The 14519-nt window shown below is 39.2% G+C and overlaps 1 protein-coding gene across 2 annotated transcripts; it reads left to right on the plus strand.

Annotated features, from left to right (window-relative positions):
• The first annotated feature begins 495 nt into the window (after positions 1-495).
• Positions 496-11596, plus strand: LOC109881729 (lymphocyte antigen 6D-like). Of its 2 annotated transcripts, none has more exons than XM_020473845.2 (5): positions 496-558; positions 1372-1383; positions 6720-6777; positions 7237-7374; positions 11279-11596. In XM_020473845.2, the coding sequence occupies exons 1-5, from the start codon at positions 511-513 to the stop codon at positions 11374-11376; spliced, it is 354 nt and encodes a 117-aa protein (XP_020329434.2). In that variant the 5' UTR covers positions 496-510; the 3' UTR covers positions 11377-11596. The 2 variants fall into 2 exon arrangements, 1 of the variants encoding a protein (XP_020329434.2); XR_004205454.1 differs by lacking the exon at positions 496-558 and adding an exon at positions 562-625.
• The last annotated feature ends 2923 nt before the right edge of the window (positions 11597-14519 follow it).

Here is a 14519-nt window from a genome sequence, read left to right on the forward strand (position 1 = left end):
GGCTGCCAAAGACCCCAACATAATGTGAAGGTTGGATCAAATGCACAATATTCGAGGAATGGTACCATTAGCCCAGGGCTGAGAGAAATGGATAATGATTGTTAATAAACATTGCTGATTGTTAATTGTTGAAAAAAATGATATTTATAGTGAGGTGGCAAAGAAGCACCTTTTAATAAAAAAACTACTGTCAAACCAAACAAGAAGTCCCACTTCACATGAAAAAACTGACTGGATGAGAGAGGGGGTTTTGGTTTGTTTGTTTGAGGGAGTTTAACACGAGTGAGAAAATAGCTGTTTTATAGTCTCCTAAAGCATATACCAAAAATACTTTACCATACATATACACATATTCCGCCCCATACCTCAGGGGTTGTCATTAGGCTGAAACAAAATCCAGATTGTGGCTTTAAATCACATGCACAACACCATGGAGGCCAAAGCAAATATCTGTGAGACGACTATTGGCTGAAACGGATGCCTGGGGTGAGGCTCAGATGTCATATATAAATGAAGGAGTTGGTTGCTTTTGAACCATACATTCAAGTAGTCAGAGAGGTAAGAGTTCCCTTTCCTCTGTATAAAAACCTTTATGGACTTTTCTTGACATTTAAGAATATTGAAGGTACTTTAAAGTCTTCTCAAACTTAGTAAATTATTTTGAAAAATGTTTGATACAGCACGTGAACTTTTAGTCTTGTCTTAGTGTTGTATTGCTATTTTGTAAATGTTTTGAAGAATGTGGCTTTGAAATAGCTTAATACTACTTTATCTTATCATAATCCATCAAATGTATGTTGTAATCTTGATGTCTGTTAAGCATATTGTATGTATGTATGTATGTATGTATGTATGTATGTATGTATGTATGTATGTATGTATGTATGTATGTATGTATGTATGTATGTATGTATGTATGTATGTATGTATCTTCACAAAAAAATTGATGTTTAGGGCTATTTGCGATTGGAAAATATGTGACATCTCCTTATGTCCTTTGAGATGCAAGTCTTATCAAATGTTGGCTAAACAATTGTATTATTATAGACGTGACTATAGCAATGCATGTTGAAGAGTTTTTCGCCCTTATAATTTCAATATTCCATATTACGGAACGTAATGTGGCACAGCGGTTGAGAGCTCAATTCCATGGCAAGCTGATGGTGCCGAGATCCACTCTCTCATTTTCTGTCTTGAAGGATGTGTAGAAAATATCTACAATGACATTTAAGAAAATCCACTAAATTGTCAACAGTGACACTCAAATGACAGAAAAAGATTACATAACAGAAGTGCCTTGCTTTTGAATATCTGAGAAAGGTGTTGTTGATGTAATTAAAAACAATATTTTTTTTCTGTTATCTTTTACAGCAAAGAATGAAGGTAAGCTAACTAAATTACATTGGGGCTAACAGGCTAATACTTCATGTTTGTTGAAGGAGAAACAGAAAAAGACAGAGTTAGGATTACAGATCATACAGTCTCATTCAAATTGAGAAATGAGGCGTACCTTCATTGGAAATCTAGAAGGTCTATGTACCAAGCTGTGAAGCAAAACTGACACCTAGCCACTCTCTCCTAGCAACAGTAGCTAGCTACACAAGTTTCTATCTAGATAAACTTACTTATATCCCGACAACATTGACACTAAAAATATTTTTGTTCTCAGCCACATTCAAAGTTGAATTCAAGCCAGATAGCTTACATGATTGAAATTGTATCTGTTTTGTTAGTTGATGTTGTAATGTCAGTTGTTAGGTACCTAACTAGCTTGCTAGCCAGGCTCCCGGGTTCACGTCTCGTCCGAGCAGCCCACTTACGGCATAAGTATACTAGCTGGCTAGCTAACTCATCGTATCTTGACAAGATTAACCCTCAACATAATTATTTGGTTAAATTATCTCAGCCATAGTCACAATTACATTCAAGGCAGATGAACTATCTAACAGGCATGAGCTCAGATCAGCTACAAACATTACATTTGTTGAATCTAACTAACTTCTCCACCTTACGTAGCTAGCTAGTTAGCTACAATAGCTAATTAAAACAATTGTCTGAAATGACATAACAGTATAATGCCGTGACAGTTTTATCAAGCATAAGTAGAACGTTATGGCTATGTCTTACCTTGATTGTCGCAGTATTTGTTACTCTTTGGCCAGGATCGAGTTTGGGAAACATGTTGTATAAGATGACGCTTGATCTTGTGTCGAGTCTGTTGATTCCATCTTCTTTTGGTCATCCTCATCGTGGTACTCGGGGGGCCTCATCGGTGTCACACTTTTTCCCCAGCGTCAGCTGATACACCTGATTAAACTAGTGCTAATGCAAACCAGTATATCTTCCTCCACTGTCCCACACTGGTCTCAAACCAGTATATCTTCCTCCACTGTCCCTGTACCTCAATGGTCTCAAACCAGTATATCTTCCTCCACTGTCCCTGTCCCACACTGGTCTCAAACCAGTATATCTTCCTCTACTGTCCCACACTGGTCTCAAACCAGTATCTCTTCCTCCACTGTCCCACACTGGTCTCAAACCAGTATATCTTCCTCCACTGTCCCACACTGGTCTCAAACCAGTATATCTTCCTCTACTGTCCCACACTGGGCACAAACCAGTATATCTTCCTCTACTGTCCCACACTGGGCACAAACCAGTATATCTTCCTCCACTGTCCCTGTCCCACACTGGTCTCAAACCAGTATATCTTCCTCTACTGTCCCACACTGGTCTCAAACCAGTATATCTTCCTCCACTGAACCACACTGGTCTCAAACCAGTATATCTTCCTCTACTGTCCCACACTGGGCACAAACCAGTATATCTTCCTCCACTGTCCCCGTCAGCAAACAGCAAGTTCTTAACCGGATTAAGCGTTTGTATATGATCATGTATAAGTGTATGTATGTGATTCCTCTCGTGACCCACCTGCCCTCGACACTACTCATTCATGTTGCCTCTCTCTTAGACCATGGTGCTGTACTCCTCAGTCTTGCCTTCATCGCTCTTCAGTGAGATGGGGTGGTACTGGGGGGTTGCTTTCTCTCGGTCTCATTCATCCAAGGCATGCTAGATGGGAAGGAGACAAAAATTGACATGGTCTTATCAGTAAGGTATACCAGTATAAATACAGGCATTCTGGTTGGAAATGGGGTAGTCTTGTCATTCTTCAGCAACATTGTACAGTAATGACTCTGCAGGTGCCTTATTTTGCACAGGAGGGACCTCCTTTTTGTCTTTGCAAACAAATTGTTCGCTAATGGCAGTGAAGTTAAGAAATTGTCCATGGTGACATTTCTCCCCTTGCCGACATTGCTCACCTCCTGCCCGATGTAGATCTTTCCCAGATATTGAAAGCAGTGCAGCGTGTACAGTTATGCACACTCTCACTGTGTAACCTACACCAAGTTGTCCAGAGGAGACTGATGAGGCTGCATTGATTCAGTGGAGTGATATAGGGTACATACCATTTTAAGATTATAACTATTATTTGTTTAATTGATTTTTTATTTCACAAGGTTGAGAACAAGTTCTCATTTACAACTGCGGCGTGGCCAAGATAAAGCAAATAACACAGAGTTGCACTTGGAATAAACAAACGTACAGTCAATAACACAATATAAAAAATCTAATAGCTACAATACAAACAGATTGTCAAACCTAGCCACCATGCATTTAATGCTGTAGTATGAATCCGCAGGTAGCTAAAGCTAACCAACTAGGATCAATGTTAGCTAGCTAGCTAACATTAGGCTATAACTAGCAATGTAAATGGCTTTCTGAGATACAAATAATATTAATACACAGATCATACATGTAACGTTATCTAGCGAGCCAGCAATCTAACGTTAGCTAGCTAACAGTGTGCCTAAACTTACGATGAAAAAAACTTTCTGACAATATTTGAAACTTATATTATCTGAAAATGTAGCTAGACTCTTACCAGTATACATGGATGAGCGCTTTACGGCAGCGTGTCTTTTCCATTTTGATTATAGCTAGCTACAGCTTGTTTGGCCCGTTGTGTCAAGTCACTCCAGTTTACACTGACCATGTGCAGAAAGTAGTCAATCACAACCATTTGCCACCAGTTTTTGTCGATAGCACCTGCTAAGTTGGGGAGCAATGTTGTTGAGAGCCGTAGCAAGACTTTTGCAGTTCTCTAGGGCTTATGTTATATTTGACAAAAAAGCTGCAGTAGCAAGGATAATCTACCCATACTGAGCAGCTTATGTTATAGAAAGACACGTGCTGAATGGCAGTTCAATTCATACTCATCTCTCGGCATGTCCAGCCCAACCATTATCTTAGCTATTCATGGCTAGCGGGAAGGTTCCTGTCTTTTTCCGTGGCTAAACCAACTCGGCTTGTAATTAAACAATTGTATTCGTATTTACAGATGGCATACAAGTTTGTTATTAAGGCACATGGCAAAAAAAAATTGGGATAAAACATTTTAAAATTATGTTCAAATGCCTCTCCTGTGAAGTAGTGATGTGCGACATGTGCCTAGCTTCTTGAAACGAGTCACATATTCAGAGGCTAAACAGTGTTTGTTAAAAAATTACATTGTTTTCAAACAGTTGAGTTGAACAAATAAATAGGTGGGGTTCTGATGGTATGACAATTGGACTAAGCTCATGATTTTTTAATTTTTTTTAAATATAAGTTAAATTCTTCAAGAATCAATGGGTGTTTTATTTAAATAATTTAAAAGTAAAACATTTTATGAAGCAATCACAGATGGACCCTTTCAATCAGAGCCGCCGGAAACATGTTGCAAGACCGCATTTGGCATTTACTTCTCACCACTTTCAAAGAAAGCAGCAGCAGCAGCAACCGGGTCAGTTCTCAGTGCATTTCTGCGGTCCAGTTCAACATTTACCTGCTCTGTCGCAGTCTACTATAGAAAACAACTGAAGACTACATGCAGAAGCGCTGTGCTATTTTTATTTGAGCAATATGACTGGCTATTCATTCAAGCACCACTACACCCCCACGAGTGACTTCTCGAGCACTCGAGCAGTACAGAAGTTGATACGTTCACAAAGCACATGCAAGCTGTCCTGAGCAAAAAGAAGCGCCCATCAATCTGCTCGCTGAGCTTTTATTTTTATTTCGGGGAAAGTAATTTACAAAAGTACACCTTCAATAGTGAACATACTAGCAATGTGCTGGCTACTGTTGATAGTCGACAAAAAGAAAGCCACAACAATACACTGTAGCATTTGTCTTGTCTATACTGTAGCCAGGTCAAATTCTCTTAAAGGAGCAGCGTCCTATTTTGAGATGTAATTTTTTTTAATCTAAATGACATAATTTAGAAACAAAAATCAAATAAATTAATAAAATGCAATTCTAAAGAATAGAGTAATGACTTACATTGCTAAATTATATTAAAAAGCTTCATAATAACCAAAGGTGTCAGCAGGTTAGAGCATTGGGCCAGTAACCGAAAGGTTACTTGTTTGAATCCACTAGCCAACAAGGTGAGAACTCTGTTGATGTACCCTTGAGCAAGGCACTTAACTCTAATTGCTCCAGGGTTGCCGTTAATAATGGCGGACACTGGCTGTGACCCCACTCTCCGATGGTGTCTCAGGGAGAGTTGTGATATGCAAAAAAACACATTTCCAATTCACACATGCGTATTAATACACACTTGTACATGTGTGAAGTAGGACAAATATAAGCACCCACCAAATTATTTGTATTTATTCATTATAAATATAGACTGTTAATAGCTGCATATTGAGAGAAAGCATGCCAGCCTAGAGGCCCTGCATGACCCCAATGCATTGAAAACTATACCATGTCCTTGCCAGTAGAAATTCTGTTCGGGCCATTAGATTTTTGTCAAACTGGTCCGGTCATGACAGTAAGAAAAACAATTCACGTTGGACCCTGTCCTAGCCTATGAATAGGAACCAAAGTTTTACCTGACCAGGTGATGAAATCAGGAAAAACTCCAGGCCCCAGAAAGACATGTACAACTTTTGCCACATCACTTTTGAACCTGTGGTGCCACCTCAGCTTTAAGTACGATAACTTATAAATGTCTCTAGCATAGCTGTCTTACCCTATCATAACTCAAAATATAAGGTTGCATTACTCCATTCCGTATAACGGAAACATGAAAAATGTAAAATAAGTTCAAACGGTGTCCACTACCTTGTCTATTTCCCATCCGAGTAATATGTTTTAAGCTAGGTCAAATATAGGGTTAAAGAGCGGTTTCGAGGACACAGATTACACCTCGTCCTGGAGTATATAATCTTGTTTTTTTTAATCCATGACTAGGCTTAATCTTTGTCCGGGCAAACCTCCCCATAATGTTTAAAACACGTTTACATTATCAGGGTAAACCTACTCTAAGAGTAAGTATTAGACTGTTTGAGAGGTTGGAACCCTAATCCACCCATCCAATGTGCACATCTGTTAGTGAAGTACAGTAGATCAATAAAGCTGCAGTACTCTAGCAGTCGTCAAGCTGCTGATGCTGAAAAGCCTTGGTGCATAGGTCAAATGAGCTTTTACATGTCTTGTCTTTTTCAGCTTCAGACAATAGCTAATATTTCACTTAAAACATATGTTTTGGTACTATTATAATACATAAGGAAATAATGTGTAGCAACAGTGGGCTGAAATCATTTTTGCTATATTTAATATTCTGAAATCTATGTCTAACAATAACTATATGTTTCTGCTTGATTTAGGTCAATACAATGGCATCCATGACACTTGCTTTAACAGTGCTTGTTGCAGTATTCTGTGGTGAGTTGAAAGTGATCCATGAAAACATTCTACATATTATTCTAGATTGGTTGTAGTAGAATAGCATTGTTATTGGGAATGGGTCAACTGATATCAGAGCAATCAGTACACATTCGACTGCATCTTTAACATGAATGTGCTATATAAATGTTATACTTTAAGATCGTACCTCTCTTAAAAACCTCTGAATAACTAATTACCTTTGTTAAATAATTATTTCTGTTTATTCCATGTTGGCAGTACCACACAAAACAATTCAGTTAAGGATTACCAGAGACACAAATGTCTCACCTTTTAACAATGTCTCTCTTTATGACCTGTGTTGTTCTCTCCTTGAATATGTATTTCCTCAGGGACAGGGACTTGCTAAATCTAGCCCATAAAGATTTTATAGAACAAAAGCTAATAATATTTTTCACAAATACAGAAAATAACATTCACATTGTTTGTCCAACTCAGCTACCGTGGCACTGAAGTGTCACAAATGTACTACCATCAATCCAGACCATCCAACCTGTACCCAGACTGACATAACCGAGGTGGAGTGTGGTGTCAGTTTCACCCACTGTGCAAGAATTGTTTTCCACAAACCAGCCTGTAAGTGAACAAATTATTAGGACTTGCAAGCAAACCAATTGATTTTGATGGAATTCTTCTTTCGTTCTTTCTTTCTTATTATTCTTCCACCTTTGTTGCAATATATCAGTGCACAACTGATCAAATCAATATCAACACCGCTACCCAGACACCAAAAACAACACAGATTGGCCAATAGTTGGGGCTCTAATAAACATTCAAAGTCTAAGGCTCAGCCCCGCCGCCGCATTTGACTGATATTGCATTTGGAAAGTACTCAGACCCCTTGACTTTTTCCATATTTTGTTACATTACAGCTTTATTCTAAAATTAATTAAATAAACACTTTTCTTCATTAATTGCTGCAGGAATTTAATTCCTCTATGTTTAAACACCCAATTAAAATTAAACACTCTGTCAATTCATAAGGATTTGTATGACCCTTGTTTTATAAAAATGGACAGAGCCCAGTCTTAAAGTCAAATAGCAGCTTTTATTCACGAGAGTACTGAACACGATACAGTTTACCACAGGTTATAAACTGAAAATGACGTCATTAGTTCCAGTACCAACCCGTCTCTTCTCCCACCCTGGTACAAAGGCAGTATCTCAAACCTTCCCACATCGTCTCCCTACCAATTTAATATAATTTATGAGCCAAGGTCTTCTTGTGTCGATAAGCATTCTAGCAAGTCTGAAGATATAGTTAATTCATTTCTACCAAGGAACAGACAGTCATTGTTCTAATTCTTGATTATATTTACACACATCATATTCAGTACTAGGATTAAGAAAGAAAATTCATACATATACAGTAACATAATAGTATTCTGATTAGTACATATACAGTAACATAATAGTATTCTGATTAGTACATATACAGTAACATAATAGTATTCTGATTAGTACATATACAGTAACATAATAGTATTCTGATTAGTACATATACAGTAACATAATAGTATTCTGATTAGTACATATACAGTAACATAATAGTATTCTGATTAGTACATATACAGTAACATAATAGTATTCTGATTAGTACATATACAGTAACATAATAGTATTCTGATTAGTACATATACAGTAACATAATAGTATTCTGATTAGTATATATACAGTAACATAATAGTATTCTGATTAGTACATATACAGTAACATAATAGTATTCTGATTAGTATATATACAGTAACATAATAGTATTCTGATTAGTACATATACAGTAACATAATAGTATTCTGATTAGTACATATACAGTAACATAATAGTATTCTGATTAGTACATATACAGTAACATAATAGTATTCTGATTAGTACATATACAGTAACATAATAGTATTCTGATTAGTATATATACAGTAACATAATAGTATTCTGTTTAGTCAGTCCTGATTGAAATGTATACATAATTAGTCATTATTGATAAAAAATTCCCTTAACATTAATCTACACACAATACCCCACAATGACTATGCAAAAACAGGTTTAAAAAACAGAAATACCTTATTTACATACGTTTTCAGACCCTTTTCTATGAGACTCGAAACAGGTGCATCCTGTTTCCATTGATCATCCTTGAGATGTTTCTACAACTTTATTGGAGTCCGCCTGTGGTAAATTCAATTGATTGGAGATGATTTGGAAAGGCACACACCTGTCTATTTAACGTCAAACAGTTGACAGTGCATGTCAGAGCAAAAACCAAGCCATGAGATCGAAGGAAATGTCAATGGGCTCCGAGACAGGATTGTGTCAAGGCACAGATCTCGGGAAGGGTACCAAGAAATTTCTGCAGTTTTGAAGGTCCCCAAGAACACAGTGGCCTCCATCATTCTTAAACTTCTTATGGCTTGAATCCCACTAACGGGATCGATATGACAACAGCCAGCGAAAGTGCAGGGTGCCAAATTCAAATATCTCATAATTAAAATTCCTCAAACATAGAGGTATTTTACACCGTTTTAAAGATACACTTGTTGTTAATCCCACCACAGTGTCTGATTTCAAAAAGGCTTTACGACGAAAGCACACCAAACGATTATGTTAGGTCTGCACCTAGTCACAGAAAAACACAGCTATTTTTCCAGCCAAAGAGAGGAGTCACAAAAAGCAGAAATAGAGATAAAATGAATCACTAACCTTTGATGATCTTCATCAGATGACACTCATAGGACTTCATGTTACACAATACATGTATGTTTTGTTCGATAAAGTTCATATTTATATCCAAAAATCTCAGTTTACATTGGCGCGTTATGTTTAGTAGTTCCAAAACATCAGGTGATTTTGCAGAGAGCCACATCAATTTACAGAAATACTCATAATAAACATTGATAAAAAGATACAACTATTATGCATGGAATTATAGATGCACTTCTCCTTAATGCAACCGCTGTGTCAGATTTCAAAAAAGCTTTACCGAAAAAGCACACCATGCAATAATCTGAGTACAGCGCTCAGACAACAAAATCATTCTGTACAGATATCCGCCATGTTGTGGAGTCAACAAAAGTCAGAAATGGCATTGTAAATATTCACTTACCTTTGATGATCTTCATCGGAATGCACTCCCAGGAATCCCAGTTCCACAATAAATGTTGATTTGTTCGATAAAGTCCATTTATGTCCAAATGCCTCCTTTTTGTTCACGCTTTTAACCCAGTAATCCAAATTCATGACGCGCGGGCCAGACGAAAAGTCAAAAAGTTCAGTTACAGTCCGTAGAAACATGTCAAACAATGTATAGAATCAATCTTTAGGATGTTTTTAACATTAATCTTCAATGATGTTCCAACCGGAGTATTCCTTTGTCTGTAGAATTGCAATGGAAAGCAAGCTAACTCTCACGTGAACGCGCATGACCAGCTCATGCCTCTCTGGCAGACCTCTTACTCAATCCCCTCTCATTCACCCCCACTTCACAGTAGAAGCATCAAACAAGGTTCTAAAGACTGTTGACATACATCTAGTGGAAGCCGTAGGAAGTGCAATATGACCCCATAGACACGGTGGATTCGATAGGCAATGAGTTGAAAAACTACAAATCTCAGATTCCCCACTTCCTGGTTGGAATTTTTCTCATGTTTTTGCCTGCCATATGAGTTATGTAATACTCACAGACATCATTCAAACAGTTTTAGAAACTTCATAGTGTTTTCTATCCAAATGTACCAATAATATGCATATATTGGGCCTGAGTAGCAGACACTTTACTCGGGGCACCTTTTTCATCCAAGCTACTCAATACTGCCTCCAGCCATTACAAGTTAAATGGAATAACTTTGGAACCACCAAGACTCTTCCTAGAGCTGGAAGCCCCAGCCAAACTGAGCAATTGGGGGAGAAGTGCCTTGGTCAGGGAGGTGACCAAGAACCCAATGGCCACTCTGGTAGAGCTCCAAACTTCCTCTGTGGAGATGGAAGAACCTTAAAGAAGGACAACCGTCTCTGCAGCACTCCACCAATCAGGCTTTTAGGGTAGAGTGGCCAGACAGAAGCCACTCCTGAGTAAAAGACACATGACAGCCCGCTTGGAGTTTCCCAAAAGGCAAAAAAATATAAGCTTATTTTTACTCCAATGATTGCAAACAAACACCATAAAGCCTCAAAACATGGTTAATAATTTGAATATCATGGATGGTCAGTCCTTGCATCCATAACTCTGTCTATGAAGTTGAGAGTGGTTAGATTTCTCCAGCCCAATCTCTAGGCTTTTTACTGAAACAGGGGAGTAGAGAACGCTTTGTTACTGTTTCAACTGCTGACTTCTGCTTTAACTGATGCACCTACTTTCCTATCAACAATTTCCTTCCTTGTTGAGTATTTTTGATTGTGTATCTATTTGTTATGACATTGTACAGAACGATTGGGCATTTGTATATTTCTCCACTAGGGCCCCCATTAATGTGTGTGCCTTCAATTTCAGATGGTGAGGTGAGAAAATGTGCTACTGAAAATGAATGTAATGTCAAGTCGCAAAGAAGTGTGGTGACGGAATGCTGCACAACTGATCTCTGCAACTGACCCAAGCTGGGAGAACCTGACTCACACCTGCAAATGGAGTAATATCAGCAAGGAACAATTTTGTAATTGAATCAACATACTGAAAACAATTCTGTTTTCAATTAATAGCTAAAAATGATTACGTTATCACATTTTGTACCTTCCCCTGTAGTCAAATGAAAAAAAATGTATGTCATTTCTCCAATTTCTGAAATGCTGTTAAAATATTATTTTCATATCATAAGCTTTGTGGACTGATTATTATAGGAATGTCTGGTAGGACCTGTGGACAAAGTTGAATATTAGTGAATAGAATTGTAGACAATTTTCATACACCTCCTGACATCATTTCCCAAGCCTTCACCCGAAAGGACCAATGCAAAGAAAAACCCTCTGTTCATGTGTGTTTTCACTAGCGCCCCATTGTGTACATTTTATAATGGTGCGGAACTGTAATTTTCAAATTTGCTATATTTAGGAGAGGCTGAAGAAAATTCCCACACAGCTCCTGACATCATTACCCTTCAACCAAAAGGATTTTAAAAATGTAAATATAAGGGGCATTTTTTGACCAGCCCCCCATTGCACTACCACCCACCCACTCCAGAATCAGAAAAAGGGTATATATTTTATACGCTCATAGGTGATGCCTTTACGTTGAAACCCACTATTCCAATTCATCATTGTTTTATTATCACATACACCAGATAGGTGCAGTGAAATGTGTTGTTTTACAGGCTTAGCCATAGTAGTACAGTGCTACTGTAGTAAATTAGGGTTAAGTGCCTTGCTCAAGGGCACATCAACAGACATTTCACGTTGTCTGGTTTTCAAACCAGTAACTTTTCAGTTACTGGCCCAACACTCTAACCGCTAGGCTACCTGCCACCCTTAGTAGGGCCCTATAAACTGTATAATGCAGAAAACGGGGACGAAATCACAGAATCCAGACATTAAAATCAAATTAAACAATTGAAAACTTGTATTGAACATGTATTAAAGGTATTGAAGTGAGTTAAATTCCATTAGTTTCTCATAATTCATAATAATGCATCAAGGATAAATATTTCTTGCAAGGTAATGATATGGAAATGTGCCTGTTAGTGTTGTGTAGCCAGTTAGCAGGGCGAAATTGTCATTTCTTTCTCAAAAAATCTTCCCAGTGTAATGGTGGGTGAATGATGGGTGAGGAGTCAAACGCAGAGACAAAGTAAATGGGAAAAAACATGGTTGAAGCCCTAAAACACAGGTGCAAAAACAAACCCAAAACCTAGTTACACAAACCCGAACAGAGAACGCCTAAAACCTAGTTACACAAACCCAAAACCTAGTTACACAAACCCAAAACCTAGTTACACAAACCCGGACAGAGAACGCCTAAAACCTCGTTACACAAACCCGGACAGAGAAAACCCAAAACCTAGTTACACAAACCCAAAACCTAGTTACACAAACCCGGACAGAGAACGCCTAAAACCAAGTTACACAAACCCAAAACCTAGTTACACAAACCCAAAACCTAGTTACACAAACCCAGACAGAGAACGCCTAAAACCTAGTTACACAAACCCAAAACCTAGTTACACAAACCCGGACAGAGAAAACCCAAAACCTAGTTACACAAACCCGGACAGAGAAAACCCAAAACCTAGTTACACAAACCCGGACAGCGAAAACCCAAAACCTAGTTACACAAACCCGGACAGCGAAAACCCAAAACCTAGTTACACAAACCCGGACAGAGAAAACCCAAAACCTCGTTACACAAACCCGGACAGAGAACACCCAAAACCTCGTTACACAAACCCGGACAGAGAAAACCCAAAACCTAGTTACACAAACCCGGACAGGGAAAACCCAAAACCTAGTTACACAAACCCAAAACCTAGTTACACAAACCCGGACAGGGAAAACCCAAAACCTAGTTACACAAACCCGGACAGAGAAAACCCAAAATCTCGTTACACAAACCCGGACAGGGAAAACCCAAAACCTAGTTACACAAACCCAAAACCTAGTTACACAAACCCAAAACCTAGTTACACAAACCCGGACAGGGAAAACCCAAAACCTAGTTACACAAACCCGGACAGAGAAAACCCAAAACCTCGTTACACAAACCCGGACAGAGAACACCCAAAACCTCGTTACACAAACCCGGACAGGGAAAACCCAAAACCTAGTTACACAAACCCGGACAGAGAAAACCCAAAACCTAGTTACACAAACCCGGACATAGAAAACCCAAAACCTAGTTACACAAACCCAGACAGAGAACGTCTAAAACCTAGTTACACAATCCCGGACAGCGAACACCCAAAACCTAGTTACACAAACCCGGACAGGGAAAACCCAAAACCTGGTTACACAATCCCGGACAGCGAACACCCAAAACCTAGTTACACAAACCCGGACAGCGAACACCCAAAACCTAGTTACACAAACCCGGACATAGAAAACCCAAAACCTAGTTACACAAACCCGGACAGCGAACACCCAAAACCTAGTTACACAAACCCGGACAGCGAACACCCAAAACCTAGTTACACAAACCCGGACAGCGAACACCCAAAACCTAGTTACACAAACCCGGACATAGAAAACCCAAAACCTAGTTACACAAACCCGGACATATAAAACCCAAAACTGACGATACACTATAAACGTAGCAAACCCAACAAGCTCGCACAAACACCAGCGGGCAGAACTAACTTAAATAACACCCATCCCAAAACCCCAACAAGGAACAGGTAAAAACAATTAGACAGAACCAAATGAAAAGGAAAAAAGGGATCAGTGGCAGCTAATAGACCGGCGACGACGACCGCCGAGCACCACCCGAACAGGAAGGGGAGCCACATTCAGTGGCAGCTAATAGACCGGCGATGAAGACCGCCGAGCACCACCCGAACAGGAAGGGGAGCCACCTTCAGTGGCAGCTAATAGACCGGGGACGACGACCGCCGAGCTCCACCCGAACAGGAAGGGGAGTCACCTTCAGTGGCAGCTAATAGACCGGCGACGAGGACCGCCGAGCTCCACCCGAACAGGAAGGGGAGTCACCTTCAGTGGCAGCTAATAGACCGGCGACGAGGACCGCCGAGCTCCACCCGAACAGGAAGGGGAGTCACCTTCAGTGGCAGCTAATAGACCGGCGACGACGA

This window comes from Oncorhynchus kisutch, linkage group LG25, assembly GCF_002021735.2.
Source record: "Oncorhynchus kisutch isolate 150728-3 linkage group LG25, Okis_V2, whole genome shotgun sequence".
Classification (NCBI taxonomy): domain Eukaryota; kingdom Metazoa; phylum Chordata; class Actinopteri; order Salmoniformes; family Salmonidae; genus Oncorhynchus; species Oncorhynchus kisutch.

Coding starts and splice junctions, on each gene's coding strand:
- LOC109881729 (XM_020473845.2), top strand. CDS start 511: ATGAAGGAGTTGGTTGCTTTTGAACCATACATTCAAGTAGTCAGAGAG. Junction 6,778..7,236: donor GCTTGTTGCAGTATTCTGTG/GTGAGTTGAAAG, acceptor TGTCCAACTCAG/CTACCGTGGCACTGAAGTGT. Junction 7,375..11,278: donor TGTTTTCCACAAACCAGCCT/GTAAGTGAACAA, acceptor CTTCAATTTCAG/ATGGTGAGGTGAGAAAATGT.